The following is an 18,681-nucleotide window of genomic DNA, read 5'->3' on the forward strand; positions in this document are numbered from 1 at the left end:
TTTTTATGACACAAATGCTGCAATTTCCTGATATGTGGACATCAAAACGTGTAAACTTTTGATACTTTTTTGACGTGGAAACTGAGCTTTTATTTTAAAATCGTGATGCTTTCTCATATGCTGTATAATGCTTTTTAAATGGGTTTGGAATGGGCCACTTCCGGTATTTTGCCTCTTACTCGACATGAGCAGTCAGGGATTTTTTTTTTAAATTGAGTATTCGAATTGAATCGAGGAATCGTGACAGCCCTAATTTTTATTGATTAATGAGTACACTTTGTTACACATTTCACTTGTGTTTTTAATAAAATAATTTGGTTTAACACTGGTTTATCATGCTTATTAGCTTAGCTTGGTTGCATAATCATTAAATCCTTAATGCCCTGAATATTCAATGTGGTTCAGGGGGGGGAAACAAGCTCTGGATGTGTATGTTAGTAATAGCTTTTTATTTAGACTAGTACAATAAATACAGGAAAAATTACACCGAAAGAAAATAATATTTCAATAATAGAAAAATGAACTCTTTAGCTTTTCCAGCTTTGTTCTAACATTGAAAGAAACCACAATTCGTCACCGACTTGAACAGTCTCAGAAATGTGTAGTGATTTGCTTTCAAACAGGAGACTTTTCTCTGTTGTGACAGAAAGAGATAATCACGTACGTCACTGCCATGAAAATATTCATACATATTAGCCAACTTCACCAAATAACACTTCATTCTGACAAGATTTCGACTAAAATATGATGTGATTTGCACTATGAACTGAGCTTGTGTTTAATGTGGACCTGGCCACAAGAATTTTCTACAACTACATCTTTAGTATTAAAGCAGTCAATTAATTACAGAGCATTTTGGGAGAACATATACATCTGAGAAAACAAGGAATGTTTATAATATCCTCAAAAAGAGGATTAGACACATCAATACAATATTAATACTCCAGTTATTGATCTACAGTTAAGCAGCAAAGCATCATTTCAGTACGAGCCAAGATGATTCACTCTGGATTGCCGAGCATTTCACATCGGTGTCATATTTGCATTTTGCTTTTAGCTTGTGCAATAGCAAGACTATATATTTTTAAAGTAACAAATATTCCGTAATTATCTCATAACTTCAACGTAAACATTTTCTCTTTTAATCCACGACTTTTTTTCCATACACATTTTCCCTTTTAAATAACATCAATTGCACAATTTGAGATGTTCAGCAATGAGAACCAGTGAATACCATTCAGAAAGAAAACAATGCTACAGTAAACATAAGCGATTTGAACTAGTACTGCTAAAGCATCAGTAACCGCTCACAATTGGTAAACAACAATCTCAGCTATGTGCGTAACTAGATTCTCAACGGCTAACGTGGATTTGAATACAGTGAGGCCTTGACTTGCCGTCCGCATCATTGGGTTGGATATGGAAAGACGTATGAACATGAATGTGCAGTTTTAACAGAACCTACATCTAGGCACTACTTAGGGTAAATAGCACTACGCTCACATGCTAGAAATCAGTGATGTTTAGTTTTCACAGTAACGTATGATGGTTTATAGAAGACAATGAACAGCTGATTGAATCTTAAATGATAAAGCAAGTAAACAGACATGGGTCTTTGTTCCCAGCATGGAATATAAACTTTAAAAAGGGTGATGAGCAACTAAAATATGTAGAGAATGAGAAAGTGAGAAGGAAAAGGCTACTGTGTGGGTGAGAGGTACGACCAGATCATAAACGTGCATGCTTTAATACGCCGGGACACTGTTTTGGTTTGTCAAGTGAAAGCAACAGGGTGAAAAAAGACGTAAAAGACATTTGCCGGAAGGGTTCAGCCCTCTCTGGTGCTGACTCTGGGTTCCGCGAAGGAGCTGTGGATGATGCCTGAGATGGACTCCACACCTTCGCCCTCAAGGAAGGTTCGATGATCTCCCTCGATCACGTGAACTGACACCTTCCCATCACATACCTGCAGACATAACACAATTAAATTGTTAAAACTGCAGGGATTCAGTAAGCAATAAGCACAACAGTGAGCTTAAATAGTTAAATAGTTTTTCTCTCAGCATGATCTCCTTCGCAGATCCAGAAGTACATCCTGTGTAATTCTGCTTTCCATATACAGACCACCAGAGCTACAGCTAAAAGGTGGTCACAGTGCAAAATATCCTTAAAACTGGCTTTTTTTTTTTCTTACTGGGTCCGAATACGTTCTTGTTTGTGGAAATCATGCTCACTGGTAGCTAATATGCTTTTATCATTGCTCTGTAAGATTTTCTGATGGTGAGTTTTCTCAAGAAAAAAACTTGTTTGACTTTTTAATATACACACATATATATATATATATATATATATATATATATATTATTAAAAAAAAGTAAAAACTTAAAATTAAATTGACTTTGTTGAATCCTGTTCTTGACGTAACAAAAAAAAATGTAAAATAATATATAATATATAAAAATAACAGTAATAATTAAATAAATAAATTAATAATAATTCTTAAATATAATATAATATAATATAATCATATAAAGGACAAAAAAATATTTCTGAAAGTAAAAGTACTGTTTAAACTAATTATAATAAAAATATTACTTTACAATGTGTTCTTAAAAAAAGGAAAACTTAATTTTTAACCTTTTTAATACTTTTATTCAGCAAGAACACATTAAAATGATCAAAAGTAACAGTACAAACATTTATAATGTCACAAAAATTGTTAAACGTAAAAAATATATGAGCCATTCTACAGAATGGGTGCTAAGTTGGAAAAATCTTGGGGAAAAAAAGTGGTCTGTTTTACAAATTTGTGCATTGTGCAGTTAATTCTCATATTGTATTTTCAGAAAGTTTTGGAATACCCCCCCACCCCAAAATTGTCACTACCGAAATACAGTTATATATAATTTAAGAAGAAGGGTTATATTGACCTATTAAGATTTTGCTTACATCTTCCTTATATAAAATATATATTTTCCTATTTTATTAAAAAGTTTTCAGAGGTAAATCAATAAAAATTACAATTTTAACAATATTTCAAGTGTGATTTATGGGTTTTTGAATCTAATTTTTCTTTGTAAAAGGCAAAAAGTTGATCATATTGATTTCAAAGTTAAGGATTTATTAGTTTGCATATACACAGAACCAAACACTATCATAACATCTTAGTTGATTATTAAGTATACTTTATTTTTTTTAAAAAATGTTTTGTTTGTGTTTTTAGTAGCGACCTCATCACATTACGTAATTTTAACTAACATACTAAAGCACTACAAAAACATACTAAAATACTAAAAATTTGCATAACTCTACTAAAATGTTGTTTATTGCCAAATAAAGGATTATGTGTTCCCTTTGTCACTACTGAAACAATAATGATGTGTCGTGACAATTTTAGATACTTAAATTTAAGATATTTAAACCTAGTTTAAAGATGCTAATCAGCACATGGTTAGCTAGCACAGTTTTGAAGAGTTGTACACACTTAAAAACTAAATGTTACAGAATAACTCCCCAAAACAGTGTGCTTAATTGCTGAAAAAAGGTGTTTGGTAGTGACATTCCTTAAAGTTACTTACAAAATCAGCTTACCAAATCAGCATATTAGGATGATCTATGACGGATCATGTGACACTTAAGACTGGAGTATTATATTTGTGTTCTGTATATTCACCTCATGCAGTTTGTAGTCAGATCCTAAACCATCACCGTACTCGCTGCTGGCCTTGGCTCTCAGCAGAGTGACATTGCCGTGATACTTGGAAGTTGGAACATAGCGATCTGCAGCCTTCAGTTTGTGGTAAAACGTAGAAGCAGCAAAATGGAGCATATCTCGGCTGACATTCTTATGGCTGGACGTGATCAGATCTACAGCCTTGTTCACACGGGCCTCCAGGTCTGACAGAGGTAACAATGTCTCCAACAGCTGTGTGAAAGATTAAGAATACAGAGACAGCATTAGCTTTAGCACTGACTAAACTGTAATGAGTTAAGTATTGTCTATTTATAAAGCATCTTTTGAAGAATGAAGGACTGTGTACCTTGTTGTACTCAGTGCCAGTGAACTGTTGGATAAAAGCACACAGAGCTTCAGTCTCTGCCTCGGACTCTTTGCCAGGGGTCAGTTTGGCTCTGTAACTCTGTTAGAATGAGGAAAAAAAAAGATGAGCGTGTGACTTGGCGCACTAAAATTTTCTGTTTAGGTGTTTCTGAGATCTTTTACTGCACCTGTGTATAAGCTGCCACGTAAGAATGTGAGCCGTCAAAGAGGAAGAGGTATTCCACTGGGCATTTGGCTGCCTGCAGCTGTGAGCACATCTCAAAAGCCACACAAGCACCGAACGAGTAGCCAGCGATGCGATACGGCCCCTCTGGCTGCACCTGCCTCACGCACTCCACATAGTAAGCGGCAAGACTCTGGATACTGTCTAGAGGAGCGGCTACAGATGGACAAAACACAAACAAATTAAATGAATAAAATAATCATTAAACATAATTACATTTTAAACATATATTACTGAATTAAAGGGAGACACTCTTCCCTCTAATAGCTGACTGTTATTCGATGTGAAGAGGGATGGTTGACCAAAATTTTATTAGTCGCTTAAAATAAACAACTACTAGTCGACTAGAAAAATCTTTGGTCAAGGACAGTCCTACTATTCAGTAACATCACTTACAGTAATTTTTAAAATCAAAGATATTATTAAAGGGACAGTTCACCCAAAAATTTTAATTCTGTCATTAATTACGCACCCTCATGTCGTTCCAAACCCGCAAGACCTTCGTTTATTTTCGAAACACAAATAAAGCTTTTTTTGATGAAATCCGCTTTCTGACCCTGCATAGACAGCAATGTAAGGCCTAGAAAGGTAGTGAGGACATTGTTAAAATAGTCAATGTGACATCAGTGTTTCAACCCGTAATGTTACTGACACAGAAAAGAAGAAATTGTTGAATAAAGTCGTTGTTTTTGTTTTCTTTGCACACAAAAAGTATTCTTGTAGCTTCATAAAATTATGGTTGAACCACTGATGTCACATTGTCTATTTAACAATGTCCTTACTACTTTCCTGGGCCTTGAATGTGGTAGTTGCGTTGCTGTCTATGCAGGTCTTACAGGTTTGGAACGACATGAGGGTGAGTAATTAATGACAGAATTTTCATTTTTGGGTGAACTATCCCTTTAATTATTATGAATATATAGAATAATATAAAAGTTAAGTGAGTAAACTGCCTTTCACCCAAGTGTAACAGTAAAAAGTTATCCTTGATCTTCTGTTTGTACCTTTGGTGCACTGCAAGCCGTAGCACGGCACACTAAGCTTGCTGGTAAGAGTGCGGAAGGCAGCAATAGAGCCCTCGATGGGGTGAACAAGGAATAAGGGCCTTTCAGCACTCTGGACCTCGTTCAGTGAGGCCACCGTGGGGCTGTCTGGGTTCACCAGCATCCGGCTCAGATCTGACTCCAGCAGAGCTTGAGCACCAGATCGCTTTGCAGGAGCAGCTCGGGCTTCTGAGACAAACAGAATGAGAGAAAGTTAATATACTGATGCATCATTAATGCAATATTTCTTACAATTTCCTACTAGCTTATTCAAGATAGTGTGGATAACAAAATATGTTCTGGAAAAAACATAAGGGCATTGATACTGGCATTGACATGAATCACATGCTTACCCTCTTTCCCTCCCGACTGGCTGGAAAGCTCTCGTAGCTTATTAATGGTTAGCTGTCGGATTTCCCTCATTGCCATAACGATGTCATAGTCTCTCTCCAGTGTTTGTCTAACCTCAACACCCATCAGCGAATCAAGACCCAGATCAGCCAATGAGGCGTCGGCATTCAGACTGTTCACATCACGCACACCTGAGCAGAAGAGGTGACACTAACTTTAAAAAGCATTGAAAAAATGCAGCTTATCAGACTTTTAACATTTCCAGTCTGAGCTTTTACCCAGAATGTGAGCCACAGCCTCCACCAGGTCCCTCTGTCCGCTTCCTTCCCCTTTAGCCACCACCACTTTCTCTGCCAGCACAAAGCTGGACATTACAGGCCTCTGCTGGCACAGGAACCTATCTAGTACTTCCAAACAGGAAGACATGCGCTGGGGCAACGTGCCACCAATTACAGCGTCATTGCCACCCATGGTTTCCAAGACGACACCCACATCTCCAATGGCACCCCACTGTATGGCCAGGCCTGGGAGGTTGTCGTGGCGGCGCTGCTCACAGATTCGCTCCATGGTGGAGTTAGCAAAGCCGTAGTTGCTCTGGCCAGCGTTACCTCGGCCGCAGCTGACTGAGGAGAACACTACAAAGTGCTGAAGCTCTGGGCACTTCTGCCTAGTCACGCTGTGGAAAAGATTTTTTTTTTTTTAAATTTGTTGTAAGCCACAAGGCTGAAGAAAGATGATATTCAGATATTCAAACCATTTCCTACCTGTCAAGATGGATGGTACCATCATATTTGGGTCTGTTGACGTCAATGAAGTGCTGTGGGGTCAGATTCTCCAGCATGCCGTCTTTAAGGACCTAGATTATAGAGAGAAATATCATGTATTTGTCCGTCCTTTGACTACAAATAGAAAGTGAACTGAAAGCAACAACTGAACGATACCATGGCAAGGTGGAAGATGCCGCCAACTGGACCCAATCGGCAGGCCTCAGTGATGAGACGCTCTGTTCCTGACACGGAGCTGACATCACTAGTGGAAACCAGAACCTGGATGCCCATGGCCTGCCACTCCCGAACACGCTTGGCTTGATAACCTGTTAAAACAACAAACATGTATTAGTGTGTTGCTCTGACCAACATCAATGTTACTTTAGTATTATTTATATACTATTACAGTATGTATTAATAGTTTGAATTATCTTATTTTTAGTTTTAATTTTAATTTTAGTTTCAGTAATCTTACGGGCTTCTGCATTAAAATTTTATATATATAATGATTTTTTTCCCTATATATGTATATATATCAAAACTTTTGATTAGTAATATGCATTGCTAAGAACTTAATTTAGATAACTTTAAAGGTGATTTTCTCAGTATTTTTTTTTTCGCACCCTCAGATTCCAGATTTTCAAGAAGTTGTAAGTTATATTTTGTTTCAGATTTATTTCAATGAATGAAAATGATTTTTAATCATGCTTTTTATGTGCTTTTTTATTCCTTTTTGTATGTGTTTTAATAATTTTATTTTAGCTTTACATTTACTTATTCCCTAGAAAACTAACTGAAATAAATGAAATTTAAATATTACATAAATAAGATTTAAATATAAATTCAGTTTTATTTAAATTAATTTTGTTTTAGTTAACAGCAACAACACTGACCAACACTGACATGAAAGCTGATCAAATCCTAGCGCATATTTACCATTGCGGATGCCAGACCGTGACGTCAGTACCAGTTTGCGAGCACCTCTCTCAGTAAGCCATTGGGCCAACTCCAACCCGAAACCACCCAGACCTCCAGTGATGATGTACGAGAGAGAGGCAGGGAAGAAGGTACGGCAGATAGCGGGAATTGAAAGAGGAGAGGCTGAAGAAACAGTGCTGCTTGTCTCCTCTGAACGTACCTGAGAGGCGAAAGAAGAGAATGCAATTAGCACAGTAAAGTATAAGAAATTTTTTAGGCAGGTTTATTAAAATGAACCACAGTCCTTACCTGCAGCAGGACTTTGCCGATGTGTTTGCCCTGAGCCATGTAGCGGAAGGCGTCCTCCACCTGGTTCCTCTCAAAAACAGTGGTACGTAACGGCTGGACGACCCCACTGGCGATTCCCTTCTTCAGAAGCTCAGATACTTCTTCCCATTCCCTGTTCCCCTCCTCAAACAAAGCATCCAGAAGGATGCCATGGAAGGCCACGTTCTTCAGGAACAGAGCCATACCTGAATCAAAACCAAATGGACAATTACATTTAATTACATGGAAGTGTAAGAAAATAGTAGATGATTGTTGACCGATTCAGAAATTGTTACACATCTGGGACGCACCTAATGGTGTGTTGTTGGAAAGGTCATATTTGCCAATCTCCAGGAAACGGCCATGTCTGGCCAAACAACGCAAGCTGGCCTGCAGCTTTTCTTCAGCAAGGGAGTTTAGTACCAAATCAACTCCTGAAAAAATGCAATCATACAGTGGTTTAATACTTCAATCCACCACAATATTTGATGCAATGCTGCAGTGTATTCAGAGTCTTCAGAGCAAAGTAGTCTATTTACCTTTGCCTTGAGTTTGGAGCATTACATGTTGTTCAAACGAGGCGTCTCTAGAATTAGCAAAGGATTCTGCCGTAAGTTGTGGGAATCTTTCTTGCAGGTATGCCTTCTTCTCTCCAGAACCTGTCAATCGAAACAAGATACATGCCAATAATCAATCGATTACAAGCACAGACATCAGGAAATAGCATAATAGCTTCCCTTTAAGAAAGTATAAGTCTGTTACTTACCCACAGTTGTGAAGACTTTGCAGCGCATACTAAGTGCAATAGCAATAGCAGCCTGTCCTACCCCTCCAGAGCCTGAATGGATCAGCACACTCTCTCCAGGCCTCAGACGCCCTCGTACCACTAGGGAATAATATGCGGTGGCATACACCACTGGAACGGAGGCAGCCTGCTCCAGCGTCCTAAACATAATCAGTTTGACTTAGCATTGAGAGCTTTAAGAGAAGATGCCCAATTCAGATTCATGTGCTAAGGTTCTCACCAGCTAGATGGAACATCCCAAAGGAAGCGCTTGTCTGCGTCGACACATGTGGCCAGACCTTTGGCTGGTAGCAAACCCATTACACGTCGCCCACTGGGGTCTCGCCCTGAAAACTCCATTCCCAGCATGCATTGCTGCAGTGCTATGTCTCCTGAGTGGACAAAATGAGAAGAGTCTTTTTCTTAGGTCTTTTTTTAATAGGGTTAGCGTGCAAGATTTTACACAGGATGGGGTACAAACCAGGGATGGCATCTGGAGGCAGTTTGCCAGTGGCCAGCATGATGTCTCTGAAGTTGAGGGAGGAGTAGTAAACACGGCAGAGCTGCACGTTGGGATTGGACGGGACAAAATGACGCAACGGGGAAGCAATCCATCTCAGCGATGAAAGATCACCGCGAGTCAGGACATTCACATACGCTTGCTCCGTCAACTCCTCGCTAAGATCTAAACATGAATGCACAGAACAGAAGACAATCACAACGTGCTCAAAAGATTATCAAATCAAAGATACAATCACTCAGTCACTTATTAAATAACTCAAAGCGCTGTACATTTTTTATAAAGCTGACTGGTCAGCAGTGTTGCATTGCCAAAATATCATCATCATTTCTGTTACTGTTCTGTTCTGTTTTTTGTCAATTTGTTTGACACTCAAGTTAAAATATATTTAATTACAATTAAATGCATTTAAAATAAATTAATATTTGCAATTAAAAGTGAAAATGCCATTAAATAATAAAAATAATATTAATGCAATATCATCAACAAACAACTATACTAGTAGTACTAAAATGCATTTATTAATAATACTAGGGCTGCCCTTGACTAAAGATTTTTCTGGTTGACTAGTAGTCGTTCATTTTAGATATAAGTCGACTGTTAGTCGCACATTTATTAATAAACCACATAAGCACTCAAGCGCACAAAAAAAACGCTTGCCACAGTTGCTAATTATATTTAATAATTATGAATGTGTCTGGGAAAAACAGCAAGGAGACTGTATTAACGTTTGAATAATTTATTGATAAACTAGTGCTTTCTTTGTTTTCAGTTTAAGAGATGAAATTGGCGACACTGACTCAAATTGATTTATTTAAAAGTAAATTTCACTGTCTATAGATATATTTTTCATGTTGTAAGGCAAGTATACACAGAGTTTCGAAGTGACTCGCTCAAGTTCACAGAGACCGAGACGGCAGAAAGCGCATCCTGTTTGCTTTTATTATTTTACAAAAGCGCAACATTTCATTGTTATTCTGAGTGCACACAAATAAACGTAGAGTCTTTACAGATTAGAAAGCTGTATTACTTTTATCTGTATGACTATAAATGACGGAGTATTTTAAGAGCAAGTGACCGTACCAGCGCCACCATCTGTCATGCAGTAAGTGCAGTACCGTTCAGCTTCCACACACTTCAATAGCGCACATTTTTCTAGGTGAACATTAGATTGAGCGGCCATGTAAAGTTGCTAATACATACATCTTTTAGATGAAAAGCCATATTTGAGGTTGATGAATAATAAGTGAGCATTTGGATGTCTTGCCCAATGTACTATAGTACCACATAGACCAGCCGTTAATGATCTGTCCGTCACAGACTGTGTGACCTCGCCACTTCCTGTGGAATTTTTTTCTGCGACTAAGCAACTAATAAAATTTTGGTCAACCAAACCTCTTCTCGTCAACTAATGGTTAGTAATACCTAAATAACGTATGTTATTAGGAAATAATCAGTCTTCTATATTTCTTGTTTACATCAGATCAGTGATGTTACTAAATGTCTTATATGACTTCCATTTTTTTTTTTTTTTTTTTTTTTTTACCTTGTGTTAACAACTGGTGTCTGAAAACGCCCCACAGTCCATCACGGTACACATTCATGACCAGATCTTTTTTCAGCAATGCCTTCATCTCTTTTTGGGTTGGAACAAGGGAGGGAACTTCAGCTCCCTTACTTAGATTAGAAACAAATGCACACCTATTGGGGAGGAGAAAGAATACCATGTACATGAATACAACATTAACATCTATACTAAAAAAAACAAAACCAGTCGATATCTAACAATTGCATAATTTTAAAATCAAAAATATGATGACAACAGTAGCATATATGGAACACTAATTGCACAGGAAGTGGACTGACCGTATACGGTTGCCTCCAGGCTCCTGTCTGAGGCAGTTTACCATTCCCACCACTCCATTATGTACCTTAGTGGCAGTGAGCCAGACTGGGATATCAGATGACTCAGCTAAAGTGCTCTAATAAGAAAAAAAGGAGACAGAAAGGGTTAGAGGCATGCATTAGGATTAATTTAATGAGTTTGTTTGGTTTTAGCATGTTGCAGTGCTACAGGACTGCCGAGTGTTATTTGTGGCCTTGGCAACACCCCTAATGAGTCTGCATGATTAAAGTGGTGTTGAAATTGAATTAGTGACAGATGTTTTTCTGTATTGTGACGTACATCCGAGCATAACAGATTATCGGAAAAAAAAAAAAAAAAAAAAAAAAAGTAGGGCGGAGACTTAAACATATCTATCGGTTGTTGATTACATTTCAAGATGTGGGTGTTCTACTCAAAATGAATGCAAGCTTGCAGTCAAAAGTGACTTTAATATTCACCTTTAGAGTCTCCACCCATGTATAGTCACTAGGGTCCACAACAACAAAGATAGGTTGATCCTGAGGGGACTCTTGGCGCCGGTGGCAGAGGAAGAGAGCAGAACCGTAGTAGGACTTTCTCAGCATGACCACATTTAAAGATGCCTTTTGGAAGAGTTCCTCCCATTCAGTCTGAAAACATAAAACAATTCTGTTTAGGACCTGAGAATGTTTGCAATGAGCCAGACTAAACAAAATAAAAGAACAGACAAAACAATGTCAAGTTTTTTTTAAATACAACATTGTTATTCAAATAAGTCACTTTCATTTATGTTGCGGATCTGATTGATTAAGTGCATTAAAGTTTTTAAGCACACACCTGTGTCAACAAACCCTCCTGGTTGTTTTGAGATGTGAGGAAGGCTACCGTCTCTCCCAGAGTGTCTCCTCTCAATAGGGTGTGGATCAAAACAAAACCACCTTCCCTCGCAGCTGAAGTCAGGTTCTCTAACAGAAGCCCAGGGTTAGCCGTGTGCCCTGTTGCACAGTTACACACAACCAGGTCAGCCCCATTCAGACCGCCTGTTGCTGGGCCTTGAAGAGGGTCCCACTGGGCAGTTGAGATGCCCTGCTCTTCCAGGGAGCTCTGGTTAGCAGAAAGCTGGTCAGCAGAGACATCTGAGGCTGTGTAGTCAAGACGCAACATCGGCTGGATATTAAGGAGACCAACAGCCCGGGAAAACACACGACCCTCAGCGGATAGAGCCTGAAGGAGAAGAATACATGTTGAGAACCTCAACCTCTGTCTGTTTTCATCCTAAATAATCTATTCGCCATACCTCCACAACTTTGAGTTTTCCAGGAGTGCTGTTCTCAAGGGCCGTGTCCAAGCAGTGACGTAGCGCCTGGGAGTCCAGCAGGCCGTTGAGCAGAGGGTCCTGCAGCAAACAGTCTCTCTCCTTCTCCACCGTCTGTTCAAGCTCAGAGCGCAGGTTCCCATTCAGCTCAAGGCCACAAAGCACAGTGAGCAACCGCAACAGGCCTTTCTCTGCCTCCGCTCCAATCAGCTGGCCCTCGGTCGCACCTTCTAACCCAGGGATGGAGACCTTCACTCCCTGATTGGCCAGCTTCCTTTGCAGGCGCTGTACTAGACCTACACAAACAACATAGGGAAAGTAAGTAAAGTGCCACAGAAACAGAAGAAAATAACCTAGAAAATTAAAACTGGGGACAAAAATGAAATCATTTTAGGTTAGTTAAATTTTAAAGTATTAAATGGATCAGTAAAAAAGAACAAACAAAAAAATTCAATTAATGCTGAATGTTCTTTTTGTTTCATTTTCTATTTATCAAAAATCCTGAAAATGTAAAAAAAAAAAAAAAAATTAATCAAAGTTTTCAACATTGATAAATACTAAGAAATTCATATTAGAATGATTTCTGAAGGATCACGTGGCAATAAAGACTGCTGAAAATTCACCTTTGCTATCACAGGAATAAATTGCATTTCACAATATATTAAAATACGAAACTTTTACTGTATTTTTGATCAGCCTTGGTGCGCAAAAGAGACTTCTTTCATAAATATTTAAAAAAATCTTAATGTAAAATGCTATGCTGCAATTCACAATTAAATTAAAATTAGACCATGCCTTTGCAATGTCTCAGTTGGTCTCCAAGTTTCTCATTGGTTCTCAGGCAATCTGATTCCACATAGGGAACAAAGGCAAACTCCTCCAAAGTGGGTGGAGCCTGCTGCTGTTGGCGACGGGGTGCTACAGTAGCGTGAAGCCCACAGATCTGAACTCCTCCAGCTGTGATGCTGTCCAGGCAGCGGTCGACATGAACGTCCACAGCTGAGGAGAAGACATTTTGGTCAGATGCATTTCAAACTAGGTCAGGTTACATTAGACTTCAGGTAGATGGTGTCTAATACCTTTCTGGTCATCTGAATACTCATTCACCCTCTCCTCATGAAGTTTGGGGTCCACACACACCGAGCGGATACGAGTTGGCAGTCTCAAACTGCGACCAGGCAGTCCCACTACAATCATTTGTAGCATGGTGTCTAAAAATGTCACCCAGTTACCCGTCCAATGAAGCTTTCCATGGTCACCTGGAAGAACCAGAATACAAACTCAGAATTGGCCATTTGACCACAGCAATCTGTATAAATATTATCTATACAATATAAATTTAAGATGCACTTAAGGGAATTTACCAGCATTGTTAGATTCCAGGATCCCCTGGAAGGTCTTGCCATAGTCATATCCACGCAGACGCAGCTCTTTGTAGATGTCTCCGGATTTCAAAAGGAGTTTAGGATCTTCTTTGTCTACAGTCATTGGTTTATTTAGCACAGCATGGAAAGCATCAAGTCCAGCATCCTCCAAGACACTCACCTTACCTGAGAACACAAGGATATCAGTGTGATCATGAGTCTAAAATATGACATTTGTCAAGCAGTTGTGAATGATGTCTTACATTGACTGGAAACTCACCACTAACAGCCAGGTTCCCATTCTCAGACACCTCAAAACGGTTAGTAGCGGGCATGAGTCGCACCTCCAGCTGGACAGACCCTGTGATAGTGCACACAAAACCAATCCGGTTAACAACAAGCAACATGGACTAGCTAACAACTAGTCTGCTCTATTTACACTACAGTTTAAAAGTTTGGGATTGGTAAGATTAAATTTTTTTGGTCCTTCAGAAATCATTCTGATATATTGATTTGGTAATCTTATTATTATCAATGTTAAAAATGGTTATCCTGCTTAATATTTTTGTGGAAATGATGATACATTATTTTCAGGAGTCTTTGATGAATATAAAAAATTAAACAGAACAGCACTTATTTGAATTAGAAATCTTTTGTAACATTCCAAATGTCTTACCTTTGGTCAAATTAATGTGTACTTACTGAATAAAAGTATTAATTTATTATATATTAAAAAAAACACTGACCCCAAACTTTTAAAAGCTAGTGTATTTTTAGTAATAAAGTATATTTTTTCCACCTCAGAATAAGAAATAAGCCATATAATAGTGCAACAGTGAGACAGAAATTTGCTAAGTCATCATTGTGAGATAAAAAGTGACTGGGAGAAACTTCAGTAGCAAATAATTCCAGACTTAAAGGGACAGTTCACCCAAAAATGACTCACGCTCATGTTGTTCCAAACCGCTTAGAGCTTTGTTTATCTTCAGAACACATTAAAACATTTAATTCTTAATTTTAGACGCGGAAGAGAAGAAATTGTTGAATAAAGTCCTTCATAAAATTAAGGTTGAACAACTGATGTCACAAGGACTATTTTTTCAATGTCCTTACTCCTTTCTGGGCCTTGAACGTGTCAGTTGCATTGCTGTCTATGCAGGGTCAGAAAGCTCTTGGATTTCATCAAAAATGTCTTCATTTGTGTTCTGAAGATAAACAAAGTTCTTACAGGTTTGTAACAACATAAGGGTGAGTTTTTGGGTGAACTATCCCTTTAAAGTACACAGAAAACAATTTTTTTTTTTTACCTGTCTTGGGCAGGATGGTGGCTCTATGGATGGTGACGTCTTCAAATGTAACAGGTGTGTGCTCCATGACTGCACCTAGAGATCTCATCAGAGTCCTCCAAGCCAAAACCAGGTATCCTGTTGCTGGGTATAGCACTCGACCATCAATGCAATGTCCAATCATGTAGTAATCAGGAGACTCCGGGTTCATGTCTGCACAAAACATTCAAAAATAAGCATGACACGACAGCAAAGATGAGAAAAACACTAACTTCTGCTTCACAATTACCCACCAATATTGTACACAGTGGCTGAGGTGGATCCCCCTGAGCCAGCAGGGAAGTCCTCCACCTTGGGTACGTCCCAGACCTGGGAATGATCCCACTGAATTTGAGGGGAGATGAGGGGGGTCCCTGACGGGACGGGGTATTCAACAGCTGGATATAATTTATTACTATCCACGTTAATTCTGCAAAGCAAGAGAGTGTGCATCAATCAGTAAACATCAAAAATGCTGACAACTTCAGGTCGTTAGGATGTGAAGAATATATAAACCAACCCATTCATGTAGATCTTGCCCACATGAGAGAGGAAGAACTCCAGATTGTTGGCATGTCCTCTTTTCATCAGGGGCAGGATAGAGCAGGTAGGTTTCAGGCTTCGCTTCAGGATGGCCTGAAGATAAATCCAAGAATATGTTAATAACAGAAATGCATTTGAATCTGCAAGAAATGCGTTTAGGGTTAATTCCCTGTTACCTGCAGCAAAGCATGCGGGGCAATTTCTACTACCACAGCATTATCCGGCACAAAGCTCAGTCCCTCCTGAAAGAGCACAGGGCTGACCAAGTTATTAACGTGGTACTCTGCAGATGAGTACAGCGCCAGTGGGCTCTCCCAGTCTGCCTGCGGGATGGACGTGCTAATCCAACGTGGTGAACGAGGCCTTGGGTTCTTTATTACCTACAAGAACACACACAGGAAGTCAGTGTCTGAGGTTTTGAGGTGTTAATGGCCAGCAGAGGGCACTGTGACACTGCAACGTCTCACAAACTTACCTTCTGCAGTGCAGACAGAAGGGCTGGAGCAAGAGAGGCCATGTAATAGGAGTGGAAAGCAACACCGGCACTGCGCACTTCTTTGGCAAACACACCGCTCTCTTTCAGCTGGGCAACAAACTTGCTGACAGAGTCCTGCATAACCAAGCATAATTTCATTTTATATATTAAAAAAAATTTAATAATTTTTCAATAATTAAATAAAAAGAGCACATCCCTTATACATTTAAAGCACAACTGTTTTCAAAATTGATAATAATAAATGTTTTAGTAGAAAACAATTATTTTTAAAAGTGCTGTGCAACGATTAATAGTGATTAACAGCATCCAATATAAAGGTTTTTGTTTACATAACACGTGCATGTACTGTGTATATTTATTATCTATATATAAATACACACACATACAGTATATATTTTGAGAATATTTACATGTATTTACATGTATATATTTTGTTAATATAATTAATATTATATATAAATATATTTAATATATATATTTTTCTTAAATATATCCATGCATGTGTGTGTATTTATATATACATAATAAATATACACAGTACACACATATTATTTAAACACATTTTATTTTGGATGCGATTAATTGCAATTAATCGTTGCACAGCACTCATTTTTAAAAATTAATAATATTTCACAGTATTTCTGTTTGTATTGTATTTTTAATGAAATATATGTAGCCTTGATGACTTTTCAAAAGCAAAAAATTTTTTGATTGGTGTTGTATATAAAATTTAATTTATTTCTGTTTAAAATATATAATTTCATTTTATTTTATATAAAAAATGGTTTGTTAGGATAGGACAATATTTGGCAACTATTGAAAATCTGGAATCTGAGGGTGCAAAAAAAAAAAAAAAGAAAAAAAAAAAATCCAAATAATCGAGAAAAATCACCTATAAAGTTGTCCAAATGAAGGTCTTAGCATTGCATATTACTAATCAAACATTAAGTTTTGATATATTTATGGTTGGAAATTTACAAAATATATTCATGGAACATGATCTTTACTTAACAATTTTGACCCATACAATGTTTTTTTGGCTATTGCTACAAATATACCCGTACTACTTAAGACTAATTTTGTGGTCTAGGGTCACATATATTTGTGCATATATTTATTAATCCCTAATAAATATACGTACACATAGATATTTATTAGAGATTAAGGTGATTTTAATTCTTCGCATGTATATACCTGAGGGCCTGAGATGGTCACTGTGTCCTCAGCATTGTGACAAGCAGGAACGACACCCTGGGGACATTGAGCTTTGCATTCTTCCCACGTTAGGCCTGAGGGGGGAAATGATGGGAGGGTTAGTAAAAGAAACCATTCGTAAGCTTGCTAAAAAAATTTATAGCATACATTGCTGAACAAAAGACTAGGCAAATCCCCCATGGAGGGACGCTTTGCGCCTGATTAATGAAGCATAGACTGTCAAGGCATCTGCTGCCACACTAACCCACTGCAGCCATGCCTCCTGGGGGCAGGTTGGCCTCTTTAATACAGCGTCCTCTCCAGTAAGCGGCTAGGATGGCCTCGCTGTGACTCAGGGAGCCATCAGCGTAACCACACGCTAGCTCTCCCACAGAGTGGCCCACAATCCCATCAGGCCGAAGACCCATCTTCTGCAACATGTCAATCTGGGCGACCTGGAAAATTGAGAGGAATGCATTCAGGTACAACTATCAAGTTTACCAGGTTTAAAATGAATGATATATCAAAGATTTATCAGTTCTTTTGTTCTCATAACTGATTGTGACGTGACAAGTTTGAATATGCAAGTGTGCCAGTTCCACAGGAAAGAGCGGTTTGCTTAAGCAGAAAGAAAGCTATACAGGTTTGAACATGCAGGTTGAGTAAATAATGACAGAATTTACATTTCTGGATCTCTTTGTGAGACAGTCTTGCATACGGAGTGACTGTTGAAATCACTGATTGTGCCACTGTACTGTAACATTTTCCAGGCCTATATCAGTTCCAAAGTTGACAGGGGTCATGTTTTCATTGAGAAATTCTGCTGATGTCAATCCTGTTCCAGTCAAACTGGCACTGTACTTGGTGTCTAAGGGAGACTGACCTGGATGGCTGCAAGACCAACAAATGCGTGGACAGTGTCTTCAAAAGTGCTCTCATCAGCGTCCATGAGCAAGCGAGACACACACAAGCCGGTGTCCTTCAGAGCAACGTCTGAACGCTGGATCGACTCCCGGAATTCAGGCAGCTGCATCAGTGTACGGCCCATTCCTGCCCACTGCGTGCCCATACCTGTCAGGTGACCGATACAAACAGAGACAGGACACAAAAATAAACATCCAGCCAATGTGATCATGTGTAGATGCTTTCCATTGTGGCGACCGACTCTGAATCGCAACCTTAAAAGTGGTAATAAATTATACCGTAAATGTGTTATAATTACACAAAATTAAAAAAAAAAACTTCTGGCATTTTTGTGTATTTGAACCCTTACCAACAATAACTGTAAGATTTTGAGATCCATCTTTTCACACCAAGGACAACTGAGGGACTCATATGCAACTATTACAGAAGGTTCAAACACTCAGGGTGTACTCACACTAGGCATGGTTGCCGTGAACCGGGCCCGAGTACGATTGTCCCCCCTCCCCACTCCCCCTCTGGCCTGTACTCACATAGGGTTTCAGCATTCGTGCCGGAGCATGCTTACGTCATTATGGTACGACGGTTTCAGGATAAACAGGAAGAGCGGCGCTCTCGCTGAACGCAATCTGCGTCCATCGCAATCTGCGTCCATCGCTCTGGTTA

General features: G+C 38.7%; 1 protein-coding gene across 1 annotated transcript in view; it reads right to left on the reverse strand.

Annotated features, from left to right (window-relative positions):
• Window positions 1-428: 428 nt before the first annotated feature.
• fasn (fatty acid synthase) overlaps window positions 429-18,681 on the reverse strand; it is a 30,317-nt gene continuing 12,064 nt past the window's right edge. The window contains exons 10-42 of the mRNA XM_051123714.1: window positions 17,978-18,165; window positions 17,360-17,549; window positions 17,095-17,189; window positions 15,880-16,014; window positions 15,581-15,784; window positions 15,382-15,497; window positions 15,116-15,291; window positions 14,844-15,035; window positions 13,817-13,897; window positions 13,537-13,722; window positions 13,252-13,431; window positions 12,968-13,171; window positions 12,155-12,468; window positions 11,695-12,081; window positions 11,337-11,507; window positions 10,860-10,975; window positions 10,540-10,694; window positions 8,955-9,158; window positions 8,715-8,865; window positions 8,456-8,634; window positions 8,229-8,348; window positions 8,001-8,123; window positions 7,672-7,895; window positions 7,381-7,582; window positions 6,619-6,770; window positions 6,442-6,533; window positions 5,956-6,353; window positions 5,680-5,868; window positions 5,288-5,515; window positions 4,228-4,439; window positions 4,041-4,139; window positions 3,674-3,925; window positions 429-1,966 (exon numbers count right to left, since the gene is read on the reverse strand). Coding sequence (XP_050979671.1) covers window positions 1,829-1,966; window positions 3,674-3,925; window positions 4,041-4,139; window positions 4,228-4,439; window positions 5,288-5,515; window positions 5,680-5,868; window positions 5,956-6,353; window positions 6,442-6,533; window positions 6,619-6,770; window positions 7,381-7,582; window positions 7,672-7,895; window positions 8,001-8,123; window positions 8,229-8,348; window positions 8,456-8,634; window positions 8,715-8,865; window positions 8,955-9,158; window positions 10,540-10,694; window positions 10,860-10,975; window positions 11,337-11,507; window positions 11,695-12,081; window positions 12,155-12,468; window positions 12,968-13,171; window positions 13,252-13,431; window positions 13,537-13,722; window positions 13,817-13,897; window positions 14,844-15,035; window positions 15,116-15,291; window positions 15,382-15,497; window positions 15,581-15,784; window positions 15,880-16,014; window positions 17,095-17,189; window positions 17,360-17,549; window positions 17,978-18,165 — 6,053 coding nt within the window. The 3' untranslated portion in view covers window positions 429-1,828. The remainder of the gene's footprint in view (window positions 1,967-3,673; window positions 3,926-4,040; window positions 4,140-4,227; window positions 4,440-5,287; window positions 5,516-5,679; window positions 5,869-5,955; window positions 6,354-6,441; window positions 6,534-6,618; window positions 6,771-7,380; window positions 7,583-7,671; window positions 7,896-8,000; window positions 8,124-8,228; window positions 8,349-8,455; window positions 8,635-8,714; window positions 8,866-8,954; window positions 9,159-10,539; window positions 10,695-10,859; window positions 10,976-11,336; window positions 11,508-11,694; window positions 12,082-12,154; window positions 12,469-12,967; window positions 13,172-13,251; window positions 13,432-13,536; window positions 13,723-13,816; window positions 13,898-14,843; window positions 15,036-15,115; window positions 15,292-15,381; window positions 15,498-15,580; window positions 15,785-15,879; window positions 16,015-17,094; window positions 17,190-17,359; window positions 17,550-17,977; window positions 18,166-18,681) is intronic.

This window comes from Labeo rohita, chromosome 12 (genome assembly GCF_022985175.1).
Source record: "Labeo rohita strain BAU-BD-2019 chromosome 12, IGBB_LRoh.1.0, whole genome shotgun sequence".
Taxonomy (NCBI): Eukaryota; Metazoa; Chordata; class Actinopteri; order Cypriniformes; family Cyprinidae; genus Labeo; species Labeo rohita.